The following is a 17789-nucleotide window of genomic DNA, read 5'->3' on the forward strand; positions in this document are numbered from 1 at the left end:
CCGGCGCCATCACTAGGCAAATCTAGGCCACTGGAGAGCGGTAATCCCCCCCCCCCCCCCCCTGCCGCCCGGGTACCTGTCCTGCGGCGTATATGTGCGTAAAAGCTGGCGGCAGCGGGGGGTCCCTGCAGTCAATAAGAAATAACGAGCGCTATCCGCCGGGCTATGCGGAAGCGCTTCTGATTTGGAAACACAGAAACACTGGCCGTGCGGCCAGTGTTTCCAAAACAGAAGCACTTCCGCATAGCCCGGTGGATAGCGCTCGTTATTTCTTATTGACTGCAGGGATCCCCCGCTGCCGCCGCCAGCTTTACAGCGCCGCAGGACAGGTACCCGGGCGGCAGATACCGGGGAGCCCCCACCCCGACTTACCTGGGGCGCTCTGGTGCCTTGCACCGGCCCTGAGTGCATGCTTTGCAATTGAGGCGTGGAAAAAAAAAATATTTCGCCAATTCTTCTCTGTGTAGTTTTGATGTAGCTTGAGACCAATTTATGCTGCATATTCTTGGCTCTTCTGTAAATGTTGTTTCTTGTTTTTTTGTTTTGTTTTGTATTGAATTAGTTCTTTGTTCAGATTTCTCACTTTTTTGAGTTGTTGTTGCAGAATTTGTTGTTGATATCATGTCTGTGCTCTGTCTATAAAGGTGGAATGCAAAGAGTCGGAGACAAAGTTGCCTCCGACTAAGAGCGCTTTAATCTGTGTTGCTTCCTTATAGCAGCTGCTCAAATGAGGTGGGTCGGTCCCCAAAGAAATCAGAAAAAAGAGAAGGGTGGTGAGCAGCGCTAAATTAATGATGGTGAATCAATTCTGTTAAAAAAGAATACATTTATTGCAATACAAATGAATAAAATAGTGATAAAGTGTATACATTAAAAACAGTAAAATAAGGGGTTGATCCAGATCTCACGTGGTAGGGAATGTCCACATTCAAAAACGTGTATGACCTGTATTGTCCTCACCGTCAATGGTCCCTGTGAAGGGCAAGGTCCAGAAAGGGGATGAAAACCCTTGTGGGGTAAATGGGGTGGTTGAGGGAGTGGCTGATGTTTGGAGCCCAACTGCTACCTCACCATCATTTGTATCCAATTGGAGGAAAACGATCCAGTTTATGGAGGTCCAGGACGGGAGGGTCACTTATGTGGACAGGTACACCAATGAGGTCCACTAAAACAACACGGATCTGGAACAGGAGTAGCACCACCAACGCGTTTCACTGGGCTGCCGCGAGCTTTATCAAGGCGTTTTCTTCCAATTGGAGGAAAACCACCCCATTTACCCCACAAGGGTTTTCATCCCCTTTCTGGACCTTGCCCTTCACAGGGACCATTGACAGTGAGGACAATACATGTCATACACGTTTTTGAGTGTGGACATTCCCTACCACGTGAGATCTGGATCAACCCCTTATTTTACTGTTTTTAATGTATACCCTTTATCACTATTTTATTCATTTGTATTGCAATAAATGTATTATTTTTTAACAGAAATGATTCACCATCATTAATTTAGCTCTGCTCACCACCCTTCTCTTTTTTTCTGTCTATAAAGGTGTCTATTTCTGTACAACTGCAATGTAGTCTTCTAAATTGGGCTTGGGGGATTTTTCTTCCCCAGTTTCTGTGGTGATTGCTTAATATGGGAAAGGTGTTATTGCTGTTGACTGGTTTAATGTGTGCTTTCGTAACAATCTTCTTTGATTTGATCTGTATCACAAGGTCAAGAAAGACAACCCATAGTTCACTTGTAATTGTCGTAAGACGTAGATTGCAGTTACTTGAGTTGAGGTGGTCTTTTCTTAGGTTTTCTCTAGGTCTTCTGTCCATGTCCAGATAAAGGACATCATCTATAAAGCAAACCCGTATTTTTAAGTTTTTTAAGAATGAATTGTTAGTCCAAATGCAGTTATCTTCCCACTTTCCCCAAAAAAGATTGGCGTAAGATGGGGCAATTAAGGTGCCCATGGCCATGCCACACATTTGGTGGTAAAATATGCCGTTATTCCAGAAGTATCTGATTGATTGGGTATGGATGATTGAGTGAGGTAGTGTCTGGTGTGGTTGCAGCTCTCTCAATTTCTAAATCTTGTGTATAATGAAGTTATGTTACTTGTTCCTGGGGTATATTGTTCCAGAGCACTGGAGCCTGTGAGTCGCATCGGCTGCAGAAGAGATCTGTTGAATTGCAGACAGGCTTGGCTGGGATTGTGTGTGATATGTTTTATGCAAAAGGACCACAAACAGTATATTGCGTGCTCTCCTGCAGCCTGGGATGGTCCCTGGCGGCTTAACGGGGGATTGCAGGCAACTTCTCCGCTATGAGAAGTCGATCTAGTGTAGCCTTACCTGTCATTTTTCAAACACAGTCTGTAAGATAATAGTTAAGAGCTGATTGCCGGTTTCTTTATCTCTCTCCATGTTATTACATCTCCTCCACAATGTTATGTAATTATGGCTAGAATTACCAGGTGAAGTAGCTGGTGGGCGCAGTTGGGGTATTCCTGAAATACTGGGCTTTAGAAATTGAGGAATTTGAGGTTGCAGAGTAACCCAAAATCCAGTTCAAACTCCTGCTATGACGACATACTTTATCTGAAAAGCCTATGTGAGCAGGGCTTTAAGATAATACACTTTTGTAGAAGATGGAGGGTCAGCTCTGAAGAGACTAGAGATGGTTTGCAAACTCCAATTACAGCTCAATGCTTTATCTGACTTGCTTAAACTGCTGGCTTGAAGATTACAGAGCAAGACGATGCACTTTTACAGGAGTGTTTGAGTAATTTGTTCAGCAAGCTAATAAAGAGAAGGGGGGTCCTGTACATGCACATTTGCTAGACATCTGTAAAAGCGCTACTGAGGACATGAAATGTAACTGGCACTAAATACTGTATGTGCAAGGACATGATTGCTTGGCATTCAAATTCAGTATCTGAGATAGGACACAAACTTTGTTTCATGTTTTGAAACCTTGTTTCATGCACAAATAATATATATTTGTGTGTATTTCATGTGGTTGATGTGTTTGTACAAAATAAATGCAAGATACCTCAAGATACATCATTGAAATATAAAAATATTCTGAAATACGGAATAATCCGTTATCCAAAATTCTTCTGGTCCGGAGCATTTTGGATAAGGGATACTCAACCTGTACTTTTGTTGTTTACGACCTTTACTATATTGCTAGCCCTTAAGGACATCCTCAATTGTAATCATTTATTTACACATTACTCATATGTCATATTATTGCTTTATGCTATTTTTAAATAGTGTACAGCCTCGCATTTATCGGGGAGAGGGTCTCCTTGACAAACCTTCAATGAGTAGCCTGTATTTTGCCACTGGGTACTTGCCCAGCGTAGTGTTCCCGCAGCCAGCGTAGTCAGCGTCCCTGTCCGTATCAGCGTAGTGTTTCCACCCGTTCGCGACTAGCCGGAGCTTACGTAGTTAGCGTAGTTAGTCAGGCGTCCCTGTCAGTATCAGCATTGTGTTCACGTCTGTTTGTGGCTAGCCGGAGCTTACGTAGTTAGCGTACCCAGTCAGGGTTACGCAGTTAGCGTAGTCAGTCAGCGCTTATTACATTGTGTGGGAACCATTGACCCCCCCTTTGTGCTGGAGACGCACGCGCTACCGAACCCCTAACCCTATCTGTCTCCCTGAAGCGGACACAGGCAGGGTTGCCGTACCCTGCCGCAATAATTACTGAGACGCACAAGCGTCTGAGACACTTGTGCGTCTCAGACAGATGGAGCGCCTCTCAGCCGGCGCCCGCATGATCCCCTCTCTGCCGGCATCCGCCAGCGCAGGGGTTCTGGCGGTTACCGGCGCTTTGTGAGAGGTGCTCACTAGGTTTGCCAGGGACACCGGGGACAGAGACACCGGGGACAGAGCTGCAGCTCCTGGGGACAGTACGATGACTAGCTGCCTGATGGGGACACTACGCGGACTACGCTGGGCTGCTGTGGAGGCACTAGGCACGCTAGGCAGCCATTGGGCTACGGTGACAATGCAGCTTAGCCACCGTGAAACTACACAAGTACCTGTCACTGTGCATTAATGTGATTTGTTTCTGTTTGTTCTTCATGTCCAGCCCGGCGTCTCAAACTACATATGTGAGTGTAATCCAGGGTGGACCGGCCCCAACTGCACAGAGATCATAAATGAGTGTTCCAGCAACCCATGTCAGAATGGCGGTAGCTGCCTGGGTGGGATCAATAGTTACACGTGTAACTGCACCAGCGGATGGACTGGGTTCCATTGTGAAATTCAAACACAAGGTAAGTCACTGCTAGAAATCAACTGAATGCAGTCTCCCAATCTGCTGTATGGGATGATGAGGAACTGTGCTAGTAATGTGTATACGCAGGGCGCCAGAACATTTTTAGGTTGGGGGGGGCAAGATATAATCTCAGTTTGGCACCCCTAAATTTCTATGCCTCATAACAAAACCAACAACTGCCCATTGTGCACCCAGTCACCACAACCTGCTGCTCCATATAGCCTACCTGACCAACAACCTATTATTTATTTTTTAACCCCATACCTCCGCTCCGGCGTTTGTACGCCGGAGCGCCTCTTCCGCCGCTGCCCCAGCCGCCAGTCACAGCAGTGACCACTAGCGGGAGGACTCGGGCGCCTGAACTCCTGAGCGCTCCCGAGGCCCCCCCCCCCCCCGTGCCGCCCCGAACATCCCTGAGCCTGCTGCCTTCATCACTGCTGTGATTGACGGCTGGGACAGCGGCGGCAGGGGAGCTCCGGTGTACAAACGCCGGAGCGGAGTTATTGGGGGGCTCCTACGTTCTGTGGTGGGTTTTGCTGGGGCAGGACAAACCTGCCTAGTATTCACAAGCAGTCGGGCTCGTTCGGCCGGGAACTTAGGAGCTGCCTCTTCCTGGCCTCAGCTCACAGCCACGCCACTTTCTTGTCCCGCTACAGGTGGGACATTGTATCCGCCTGCAAATTCTTGGTCGAGCAGACTGAGAACGGGATAGGATCACAGCTGTCGGGCCAGCCCGACAGCCGTGACCCAAGATTGAATACCCTGCATTGTGTTACAGTCTGTGTTGGATACAGTGCTGGAAATAGTGTAGGTCACATATAGGAAGCGTCAGATACAGTATGGCATATAGTGTGGGTTGGATAGAGTGCAGGCTGGATACAAATGGGGATGGACCACAGTGTGGGATACAGAGCGGGTGGGAAACAATGGAAGTAGTTTACAGTGTGGGATGAATACACCAATTGTACACCGATTCCCTTTCTGGCACAGGGACACCAAAATAGTTACAGTGCTGGTGCTGTGTAATGTGAATAAGAATGTGCTACTGTGTCATATTATTTGAAGTGGGGTACTATTGTATGGCCATACCCCTTCCTTGTGAGACCACAGGGGTTAAACTTGCAGGAATATGGTGTGAGGTTGGGATGCTCTCAAAAATTGTATGGCCTTCCCATCCGCCAAAATGGTTCTGGAAAAAGCTCATAGGCGCACAGAACACCTTCTGTATCTTCAGGAAGGTTTTGGAGCAGCGTGGATATAAAGCCTGCAAATGAAAGGTCTCACACCGCTTGTACAGATGGAGCATGTTTCATCTTTGGTCGGCACTCGCCAGACCCCTTGCGCTGGTGAGTGCCGGCGAGAGAGACTGGGACGCGCATGCACGTCCCAGTCTCTCGACGATGGCGATGCGGGTCCCTGCCCGTCTCCGCTTTCGGGAGACGTGCAGGGTTAGGACGGATGACCGAGCAATGAGGGGAACCGGGGGAGGCGGCGGGGATCCGGGACAAGGTCCGTTGCCACGGGGCGCGCAAGTGTCTCTTGCGTGCGCCCCTGGCGGGAGCCGGCCGCTGGCGGGGCTGGCGATAGAAACGCCAGCCCTGCAAAGTTAAGGCCGGCTCCATCTGTAGATATGCGCTCATTAGTTCCACAGTGTCTAGGACTAGGTCGTCAGTCAACAGTTTGACCACTATTGGTTGACAGTTAGAAGGTCCACACATGAGAAAGATCAACATGCATTAGGATGATGTGGTCAAAAGGTCAACACGCAAAAAGTCAACATGAAAAAGGATTACATGGAAAAAGGTCGACATGATTTTATTTTTTTAACCATCTTGTTCATACGTTACCATCCCAGTGGGCATAGAGGGAGGATATAATACTGCGCTGACCACAATGCGGCACCGTGCCGGAAGCATGGCGAGCACAGCACCGTACACTTATATGGTGTCCATAAATACTGGAAAGCTCAGGACAACTTTTGTCCATTTCGACTTTTTGCTTGTGTTGACCTAATGCACGTCGACCCTTTTCATGTATTGACCTTCTGCCTGATGGCCAATAGCGGTGGACCTATTGACTGTTGACCGTACGCTTGTCGACCTAATGATCCACACTCCTTTTGCCAATAGAGGCCGGCATAAAACTAATGGTGCGAGTCCTGTGTGATTACAGAGATACATTACATAACGCTAAACAATAACAACTAAGGGCCTGATTCAGAGTAGGTCGCTGTTGTGCGAATTTGCATTCCTTTCGATTATGGAATGACTGCACATGTGTATGCGCGAGCCCAAATAGTGACAGGAAATGCGCATGGATCGTAAACGTAAAGCAGCCAGAGATTGACTGACAGGAAGTGACATCTGTGGGTGGTAACCGGCAGTTTTCTGGGAGTGTCCTAAAAATGCAGGTGTGCCGCAGCGTTTTAAGGGAGGTCTGTGACGTCAGTGCCGGCCTCGATCAGACGGTCTCAGTCGCACATTAGCGGAAGGGTCAGACCTACTCACATTTGCACAGACTGCAAAGTCCTTTCAGTGGTTTGGGAATTGCGTACGGATTTGTTGGACATTCAGTCACTTGCAGGGCGGCGGCTGTCTACACGCAGTCATCTGCAACTGTGCATATGAGTAATCAGGTCTGATCCAGGCCCACAGTCTATCTCTCTCCTCCACAGGGAACAGACAGCTCCCCCATATCTCGCTATACTCCTCCCACATTACTAGGTGTGACATCACAATGCGGGGTGGAGACACACCCACACACACTGGAGGTGCGTGTTCCTCAGGGGACAGAGAAGGGGAACAGGATCTGTGATCTGGCTGATGGAGCCATGTAGATTGGATGGAACTGTGGGCCTGATTCAGGTCAGCTCGCTAGGCAGCTGTCATTTGCAACTTAGCAAACAGATAAATGCCACCCACCGGAGGAAGGAACGCCTAGAACTGTTGTTAACGCAGCCGGCTGATGGTGTCACATGTTATTAGATGCTGTGTACTGGGACGCAGCTCGAATCAGTAATGCACCCGGAAGTGTGGTAGACTGTTCATGTGCCAAGGTGCTCTGTATCTGCTGGCTGCAGTCAGCAACACAAGTATAGTGCAGGGGAGGCAGTGCTTCCCTTGTCAATAATGATCAACAAAATAAGATAATACAGAGAAAATACTTAGGACACATATGTGTAATATGTATATGCTTTGTATTATTCTAATCATTTTAGCTCCCCCACTTATTTTTATTACTTTTGGAGGCACCTAGAGCAATGCCTAGTCTGTCAATGTAAAATGTGCAGAAACAGGGTGGGCTGGGGACAGGGCCAAGCTGCAGGCTGTAAAAGCAAATTAAAGCTTGTATAGGAGGCTTGTATATGAGGCACCTATCGAAGTGCCTCAGCAACAGGGACATGCTTTCTGACTACAGTATATGAAAGCAGGCTCCTGTCACTGGGGTAGATGTGATTGGGCAGGCCTAGACATGCAGGACACTGCGCAAGAAGTGTTTTTTTTTATATACCACTGAGGGACAGTGGCAGCACAGCTATTGCCCCCCCCCCCCGCCGTGGTGTATGGTAGGTAGGAGCTGGTTTTTTATCACTTTCTGAAGCTTAGTGAGAGGTTTCCAGTTATGGTGCGGCACATACTGTGTGACACAGGTTTTCTGGGTTTAGGTGGTTTATTATACAGAATGTAAAGTGATGTTATTGTCAGTAATTCATTTAAATATGCTTTGTTCTGTTTAAGCTTGTGGAGGTGTTTTGAGTGGTTTAACCGGGATTTTGAGTTACCCCAACAATCCAGGCAATGAGTCGTATGGTCACATGATGAGCTGCTCCTGGGTCATAAGGACAGAAGCAAACAAGGTACAGACAAAGAAGGAGAATATACACATTAATAGATGCAGATGAGTCACAGACGACATGGTAGATGGGACTTATACAGTATAATCAAAGCAAGGGCTTCCACTTAGCCTGTGTGACACAAGGATGTGCAGTACGGAATAGGCTTTGTAAGCAAGGTCTCGCTAGGCTTATAGAAATTTGTTAACAATTTCAAGTCAATCGGAAGATCAGACATGAACACAGTATGATACCAATGGGAGCAGAGGAACAGCCCAGTATCATGATAGCCCGACATATAAAGGAGACACCTACTATTGCCTCCAAACATCTTGTTGATCAGTTGTCCACTTGGCAATCTCCTTTTCAAACCAATCCAGGGATGACATCCACCCCTTGAATTCAAACAGGCAGATGCTAAGTTATAATACCTTCCAAAGGTCTATATCTATGTGATTTGAATAGCCTCATATAAACATGCCATTACAATAGCCTAGCACAAACATAGCCAGGTCTAGCTCTCAAAGCTGTTCCTGTAGCCCTCCTTATGTAGACATGCTGGGATTGGGGCCTACAGCCTTGTAACAGCTAGAGAGCCATGAGTTGCCTGCCTTTGGTCTGCTGGCTGGAGAGATATGACAGTAATAAAGCTCCATAGGCTTTCAGTCTATTTAATTTATTATTATTATTCTTTTGTTCGGTAGATTTTGAGGATCACGTTTCCGTATTTCAGTCTGGAGAACAGTAACAGATGCAGCTTTGATTTTCTTCAAATTCATGATGGGGAATCGATGTCTGGCTTCATGCTGGGGAAGTATTGTGGCAGCAATGTCCCCGAAGAACTCTTCAGCTCCCACAATGCCTTATATCTCTGGTTTAGCTCAGATGCCCAGTTCAACGCTGGGGGATTCCGGATTGCTTGGGAATCTCGTGAGCCAGGTGCAAACTCAATTCATTTCTACTTTTATCTATCTATCTATCTTTATATGTGTGTGTGTGTGTGTATGTGTGTGTGTGTGTGTGTGTGTGTGTGTGTGTGTGTGTTTCCCTCATCCTGGGCTTACATCTGATTTCCAACCATTTCCAACCAAAAGTGAATAAAACATATTTGGTCTAATTATTATGAATGCCATTGGTGATCTCAGCATCTGTTTCCCAAAGAACTTGATAATAATACTTCAATGTTGTCATTAACTTCTGGTGATTTTGGAGTCTGAATATTAGGGTCATCCCAACCAGTATATCGCTATTTTGGTGTATAGATTGTCAGCTGTGTGTTTATGACTGATAACATCACTATCGGTGAGTGTTTGTCTCTATCACACAAAAGATGTTACTATATAAAGTATTACAACCAGCAGATATCTCCTGTACATTCATAGAATGTCTATTACCATACCCTCCAACATGATCTATTCCATTAGGTTCAAAATGCTCTGTTCCTGGACTTCCCTGCCAGTGGCAGTTGCGGAGGTGGGGCTACAGCTCAGTCCAATATTCAAATAGGCAAACCACACCTAATGCCACTCCAAACATCACTGTCCTGGACTCACTGGCTGTTGATGACCACCCCTCTTTGAATTTTGGACTGTGCTGGAGCCTCACCTCTGTAACCACTGGCAGGGAAGTCCAGGAACAGAGCATTTTGTATCTAATGGAATGGGTCATGTTGGAGGGTATGATTACATGCTGCATTGTCTGTCACGGTGTTCTAATATAAGAGAGCTTTTCTCTTTAGAGTGTGGGGGACAACTATCAGATCCTCATGGATCCATCTCCTCCCCCGGTTACCCTGGCAACTATCCTCCTAGCCGAGACTGTTACTGGACAATCTCCACTGCACCCGATCTCTACATCACCTTCGCCTTTGGTACATTAAGCCTGGAAACACATCCCACCTGTACGAATGATTACCTGGAGGTACAAAACATATCAATCGCTTTATTTATTTTGTGCAGCTAATTTGTTGGGGCCGTACCAATAAGATGGTCAAACCTAACGTTCTGTCGATGTTAATAAATGGTATAATGTGTAAATGCTCCCAGACATGGCCGGATCCAAGAGGGACGACAGGGACGGTTGTCCCATGGCCAGCACACAATAGGGGCCCCCATGCTCTTCCCTTGAATCGCGCACCCCACTACACCACACAGCCACTGCCAGCGCCGCCCGCCGAGGTGCTGCTGAAGTCACTGTCAGCCTCTCATGGGATTGCACAGTCACTGCCGTGACCATTGGGTTTCTGTGGCATATATTAGGGTACATATTTTAAAGTGTTATTTGCATTTCGGTTTAAAAAAAAAAGAAAATACTATGGGGGAATTTACTAAGATGTGAATTCTACGTCACATGTGATGTCGCTATGGGCAATCAATCAGATCCTGTCTACTATCTTCTAGAGCAGTGGTTCTCAAACTGTGGGTCCTGACCCCAAAGTGGGTCCCGACCTTCTCATTGTGGGGTCGCGAATCCATTTTGCTGACCATCAGGTTAATGACTTTTTTCATCTCAGTCAGTGATTCAAGGAGTTTGATATATTAGACTCCTCCCATCGCTCTGTGCCCCCACAATGCTGCCATGTTTGTGCTGTCTGCTGACTACACATGGGATGTGATGACCTTCTGCAGTAACTTGCTGGGGTCCCGTAATTAATTTTTATTGTCTGATGGGGTCCCATCATTATTTTTATTGTCTGATGGGGTCCCAGAGCACAATAGTTTGAGAACCCCTGTTCTAGAGGGTGCTAAATAAATAAGTAGATTCTGATTGGTTGCCCATAGCAACATCACATGTGAAGTAGAATTTGCATCTTAGTAAATTTCCCCCTATATCTTCTATCTTAAGGAATTGAACACAATCATTATGTTGATTGATAAATTATACTTTATTTTTATAATCACCAATATCTCACTTTTATTGATAGAGGCCCCCACGAGTTTGTTGTCCAGGGCCCCCACATACCTTAATCTTGCCCTGCTTCCAGCTCCACAACTTAAACACACTGTAGTGTCCCCAGTTCACATTATGCCACAGTGCCCCGCAGTTCGAGTACGTAGCTATGTGTGGCGGGCGCTGGATGGCTACCCCCTCAGGGTTACATGTGCAATTCCTGTATGCATTATGAGCATCTTATGACCTCCTAACCTCACTGCTGACAGACTGGACATCTCTTATGTCTCATGTCCAGAACACAGGTCATTAAAGTCACCGTTTAGACAAAAGTTAATGTTACCCTAGGAGTGCAGTTCCAGTATTCTTCCTCCTATGATTCATCCTGTCTGTTGATGCTGGGTTACAATATAACAGGTTTTCTTCCCATTAGATCCGAGATGGGCTTCTGCCCCAAGACCCCGTCCTTGGTAAATACTGCAGCACCCAGTCACCTGCTCCGCTCCAGACCTCTGGCCCCTACGCTTGGGTGCATTTTCATTCTGACAGCACACTCACAGACAGAGGATTTCATATCACCTATGTCGCATCACCATGTGAGTAGAAGACCTTATCATGTGCATGTGTTGGGAAGCTTGTAAGTAAGCCTCTGTCGTAGACCTAATGGAATATGCTTCACATTTATAAGCAGCAATGTTGCATAGGTAAGGCTCTGGGATGGGAAGAATAAAGACCAAGTCCCCCAATGTCCACAGCGGCCTTCAGGATCTTCTTCAGCGGTCCCAGGAGTGCATTGCGCGTCACCGGCACCTGCAATCTCGCGGCACCCCTGGGACCGCTGAACAAGATCCTGAAGACCGCAGTGGACGCTGGGGGATGCCGGGGGACGCCGTGTGACCATCGGGGGGACCAGGGAATTATGCAGAAAAAAAATCCAAAAATCCAAATCCGAAATGCTCGTGGTCCGGAGGATTTCAGATAAGGGATATTCAACCTGTACTGTATATTCTCTAACAGAGAGTAATATACCACTGCAGAATAGTGTGGAGTAGAAATAATTACAGCCCTAAAGACAAAACTTCCAATCCCTCCTCCATATATTTATTATTTATCACCAGCTAGTTATATAGGATATCCCCATTGGTTGCTGTGGGTAACGTTATAAGACGTCTTTGTACCAGCTTTCATGAATGTCTCCGTTATCATGTGATTTCAATTTGCTACAGATAGGAATTTGGCCATAATTGTTTAGAGTAAAGGGATAAAAACACATTTACATAACATACACTTTTATATGAGATTGTCCGTATCTTACTATATATTCCAGCTGGCCCTTCCTGCGGAGGGAACTTCACAGATACCGAAGGCTACATTGTGTCTCCATCATGGCCTAATGCTTATACCGGCAAGAAGCAGTGTATATACGTTGTCACACAAGCACCCGATGATCTGATCAATCTGAGATTTACTCACCTGGATTTACAGAGTGCCACCGGATGTTCTCTTAGTCTTATAGAGGTAATGTGTGAATGTCTTAGGTAAAAATATCTTACAGTGTAGGAGCCATAACATAAGATAACAAGATTCCAAAGGTGCCCATACATTATGTGACCAAATTGAATAGATTCCAACTAATCGGACAGAATGTTCTCCCAGCACATTGGGTCAAACAGTGAGATCTCATTAAACATTGGTAGGACCATTCCTATGTTCTTTCCTCCCTCTCCTCTCCTCTGTAAGGTTGGCCATCAACTATCAAAGGTTTGTTGTTGACTCTTACTATGGATGGGGAAGTTGGTGTACACCGGTGGTGGAGAATCAGTTGTGGTGGTTTGTGTAAGTGAGGCCACAGTCTGAAGTGCACATGCAAGACTGTGAACCATCAGTTGTTTCCCCATGGAGTTTCTGAACCATTGCCTTTTGATAGAAGAACCTTTGATGGATGACTCCTCCTCCTCACTTTCCTCTTCCTCCTTTGCATCTTCTTCTTTCTCCTTTTCTTTCCTTCCTCTTCTTCTCATTATCTGGTCCTCTCCTACTCCTCTTCCTCTACTTTCTATTCTCTTCCTCCTCCATTCCTTTCACACTCCTCCTCTTCTTTCTATCCTCTTACTCCTCTGGTCCTCTCCAACCACTCCTCTTCTTTCTATCCTCTTACTCCTCTGGTCCTCTCCAACTGCTCCTCTTCATTCTATCTATCCTTACCCATCTGGTCCTCTCCAACCACTCCTCTTCTTTCTATCCTCTTACTCCTCTGGTCCACTCCAACTCCTCCACTTCTTTCTATCTATCCTTACTCCTCTGGTCCTCTCCAACTCCTCCTCTTCTTTCTATCCTCTTACTCCTCTGGTCATCTCCAACTCCTCCTCTTCTTTCTATCTATCCTTTTACTCCTCTGGTCCTCTCCAACTCCTCCTCTTCTATCTATCCTCTTACTCCTCTGGTCCTCTCCAACTCCTCCTCTTCTATCTATCCTCTTACTCCTCTGGTCCTCTCCAACTCCTCCTCTTCTTTCTATCTATCCTCTTACTCCTCTGGTCCTCTCCAACCACTCCTCTTCTATCTATCCTATTACTCCTCTGTTCCTCTCCAACTCCTCCTCTTCTTTCTATCCTCTTACTCCTCTGGTCCTCTCCAACCACTCCTCTTCTTTCTATCCTCTTACTCCTCTGGTCCTCTCCAACTCCTCTTCTTTCTATCCTTTTACTCCTCTGGTCCTCTCCAACTCCTCCTCTTCTTTCTATCTATCATCTTACTCCTCTGGTCCACTCCAACTCCTCCTCTTCTTTCTATCTATCCTCTTACTCCTCTGGTCCTCTCCAACCACTCCTCTTCTTTCTATCCTCTCACTCCTCTGGTCCTCTCCAACTCCTCTTCTTTCTATCCTTTTACTCCTCTGGTCCTTTCCAACTCCTGCTCTTCTTTCTATCATCTTACTCCTCTGGTCCACTCCAACTCCTCCTCTTCTTTCTATCATCTTACTCCTCTGGTCCACTCCAACTCCTCCTCTTCTTTCTATCTATCCTCTTACTCCTCTGGTCCTCTCCAACTCCTCCTCTTCTTTCTATCCTCTTACTCCTCTGGTCCTCTCCAACCACTTATCTTCTTTCTATCCTCTTACTCCTCTGGTCCTCTTCAACTCCTCCTCTTCTTTCTATCCTCTTACTCCTCTGGTCCTCTCCAACCACTCCTCTTCTTTCTATCCTCTTACTCCTCTGGTCCTCTCCAGCTCCTCCTCTTCTTTCTATCCTCTTACTCCTCTGGTCCTCTCCAACTCCTCCTCTTCTTTCTATCTATCCTTACTCCTCTGGTCCTCTCCAACTCCTCCTCTTCTTTCTATCCTCTTACTCCTCTGGTCCACTCCAACTCCTCCTCTTCTTTCTATCTATCCTTACTCCTCTGGTCCTCTCCAACTCCTCCTCTTCTTTCTATCTATCCTCTTACTCCTCTGGTCCTCTCCAACTCCTCTTCTTTCTATCCTTTTACTCCTCTGGTCCTCTCCAACTCCTCCTCTTCTTTCTATCATCTTACTCCTCTGTGCCTTTCCAACTCCTGCTCTTCTTTCTATCCTCTAACTCATCTGGTCCTCTCCAACTCCTCCTCTTCTTTCCATCCTTTTACGTCTCTGGTCCTCTGCTAATCCTCCTTTGCTTTCCATCCACTTACTCCTCTTTTCTACTCCTACTCCTTTTCCTATTCTTTCGATCCTTTTCTTCCTCTATTCTCCTTCCTTTCACCCTAATCCTCCTCTTCATCCTGTTAGTATCTCTCCCTCTACTATGGACAAACTGTACAACAATAGGGAAAATTAAGTAAACTGCTGGACTCTTCTGGCAGGAGAAGGAATGGTCTCTAAATACCATTTAGGGAAAATTGTGTACTCTCTAAAAAATAATCAGAATAAAATCACAAATGACAATGAAATATTACATGTTTATACCTGTCTATAATGTGGCATTAATGACATTGTTATCGTAAGTAGATTAGAGATGGAGCTACAGAGACTGCGCCTTTGATTGGAAGATACTGTAATAGCACAATACCAGCCCCATTCACATCAAGTTCCAACACACTATGGATAAAATTCAAGTCTGATGCTTCCGCTACAGAAGCCAGTTTCCGGGCCTTCTACCAAGTTGGTAAGAATCCAATTTCTTTATAGTTGGTGTTTTGTGAAAGATGTGCAAAATAGCTAAATATGCCAGCGTCGCTCACATTTGTTATATAAATACAAATAATAGTGTGGGCTTATATCCATTGAAATGCGTTCTATATACTTACTAGCAGGTAGTGACATCACCAAGTGATGACATCACACTGAATAAACAAAAAGGCTGCATCATCATAAATATACCACAAAACGTTATGCTATTACAGGTCGAGTATCCCGTATCCGAATATCCGTTATCCGAATTATTCCGAAATACGGACATTCCAGAAAGTGAAAAAAAAATATTTTTTTTGCTAAAAACTCACTGGGGACATTTGTAACAGCATCACTGGGGACATGATATGTAACTGGCACTATATATGTGAAAGACAATGATTGCTTGGCATTCAAATTCAGTGCTGAGATAGTACACACATTTTGTTTCACGTTTTGAAACCTTGTTTTTTGAACAATTAAAATATATTTGTGTGTATTTTATGTGGTAATAAAATATATTTGTGTGTATATTATGTGTTTATACAGCATAAATGCAAGATACTTCAAAATACATCATTGAAATATTAAAATATTCCGAAATACGGAATAATCCGTTATCCAAAATTCTCCTGGTCCCGAGCATTTTGGATAAGGGATACTCAACCTGTATTTCTTTATTAATAGTTTCCTATATGGTGCAGTATATTCCGTTGAGTTTTACAATCATAAACTACAGTGATAGACCATAACTGGACATGACAGACAGACATGGAGGTAGGAAGGCCCGACTGAGACCGCATTTAAAAAGGAAAAATACATGCTCCAGACGGTTCAAGTACAAAACAGGAAAATGGGGGTTATTCACACCTGATCGCTGCCCCGCCACAGTGTAATCCCACCCCGTAGAAGCCTGAAAATTGCTAAGCAGGGCTTGCCAGAAAATTACCTGGATCGGTGATTTGCAAGCGGCTCCCCATTGAATGGTTTTTCCAGTGTGTGCAGTCTCTCTATAGCCTGGATATACTCAGTGGCTGAGTTAGAAACAATCGGATCGGGGCGGAGATGACGTCACACGATTTCCCCTCAAGCGTCTAGGCCCGCCTGCATTTTCCCTGACACTCCTAGAAAATGTCCGGTTGCCACCCCCAAATGCCGGCCAGCTTCCTGTCAATAAACTTGTGTACGGTCAGAGAGAAACAAATTAGCAGAACAGCCTCGCGCATTTGCACCATGGGTTGTACACATGCGCAGTCTATCGATCATCACACGGCTTGAGAATTGGCAGCCGTGAGATCACGTCTGAATAACCCCCAATGTTCACATAATAAAAATGTAGCTTACTTTGCGCGCTTTTATGTAAAATGCAGAACATGTGACCTAATATTTTACAAATAGCAGCTGTCATTGTATTCATGAAGAAAGAGAAAAAGCTCATTGTTCTGGCACATATTTTTTTTTAACTGTAATAGGATTCTGTAAAGAAAACAGCCATAATTGGAAATTGGGCATTCTCCATGTAGAATGTGCCGACTGTAAGAAAACTGGTCTGTCATTATAAACCGTTTCTCAGATTTACTCAAGAGATAAAATTGAAGGTGATAATGCAGCAGCCAATCAGCACCTAACTGTCAAGTTACAGACTGGGTTTAAAAAATGACAGTTGTGAGCTTGTTGGCTGGTGCGTTATCACCTTCAATTTTATCTCTTCTCCAGGCTTAATACATCTGCCCCAAAAATCTCTGTGTGTGGCAGTACCACAAGTGCGTCATATAGCCGCAAGTGAGTCGCTTCTAATGAAATCAACCCTATTGTATTGTCATGTATACTTAATTACTTATTTATATATGTATGGTCTGTTTTTCTACAGCATGTGGGGGTACACTGTCTGGAAACGGAATCATCCATACCCCTCATTACCCCAATGCATACTATCGGGAGAGGGCCTGTGAGTGGACTATTACTCAGCCAGAAGGAAACGTGGTTCTGTTTAATTTTGACGCATTTAACATCCTGATAGGTACAGCCTGTGGCTCTAATTATGTAGAGGTAAGGAAAGTGGATTCCTGCGGGAACAGCTGAGCAGTAGATCTTACTCAATCACTGGATTCCCCATAGCAATCAGCAGACCACAAACGTTAGATCTCCAGAACTCCAGAGATTCCATTTCATTTGTGTGTTTTTTATTTGTTTTATTCAATAGTTTTATAGATATTTGGCCATACATACAAAGACAATAGAAACAAAATGAAAACAAAAGAAAAAGTTCTTCAGTGTATAGTAGACAGGTTGAAGGAGTACAGGATATGTTCAATCCAATATTTGTAAAAGCATGTAAGTATAAATATAAATAAAGTATAGGGGGGCACCGGATATGTATATACTACCCCCTGCTTCTTGGAATAACTAATCAACTACCCGAAGGCATCATTTGGGTATATCCAAGGAGAGGTGAACAGACGCAGATAATGACATATCACATACCACATATCTAATAACATCTAATTTAGCACAGGAAATCTACTTGCCCAATTAAGGGTCACTAACATTGGAGAGTACTATTATCCACCTGGCTATCAGTAAAAAATAAAGGATATTAAAAAATATAGATAAAAATAAAATAAACCTAAACTAGACTACCAAAAACA

At 45.0% G+C, this 17789-nt stretch overlaps 1 protein-coding gene across 3 annotated transcripts in view; it reads left to right on the forward strand.

The window, feature by feature from the left end:
- The window catches only part of CUBN (cubilin), a 198656-nt gene that overhangs the window by 25688 nt on the left and 155179 nt on the right, over positions 1 to 17789 (forward strand). For all 3 annotated transcript variants that reach the window (XM_083189341.1, XM_083189342.1, XM_083189343.1), the window contains exons 12-19: positions 4088 to 4274; positions 8014 to 8132; positions 8813 to 9047; positions 9847 to 10028; positions 11431 to 11593; positions 12325 to 12515; positions 14980 to 15136; positions 17012 to 17190. In XM_083189341.1, the coding sequence (XP_083045467.1) occupies positions 4088 to 4274; positions 8014 to 8132; positions 8813 to 9047; positions 9847 to 10028; positions 11431 to 11593; positions 12325 to 12515; positions 14980 to 15136; positions 17012 to 17190 (1413 nt within the window). The remainder of the gene's footprint in view (positions 1 to 4087; positions 4275 to 8013; positions 8133 to 8812; positions 9048 to 9846; positions 10029 to 11430; positions 11594 to 12324; positions 12516 to 14979; positions 15137 to 17011; positions 17191 to 17789) is intronic.

This window comes from Crinia signifera, chromosome 5, assembly GCF_055691185.1.
Source record: "Crinia signifera chromosome 5, ASM5569118v1, whole genome shotgun sequence".
Taxonomy (NCBI): Eukaryota; Metazoa; Chordata; class Amphibia; order Anura; family Myobatrachidae; genus Crinia; species Crinia signifera.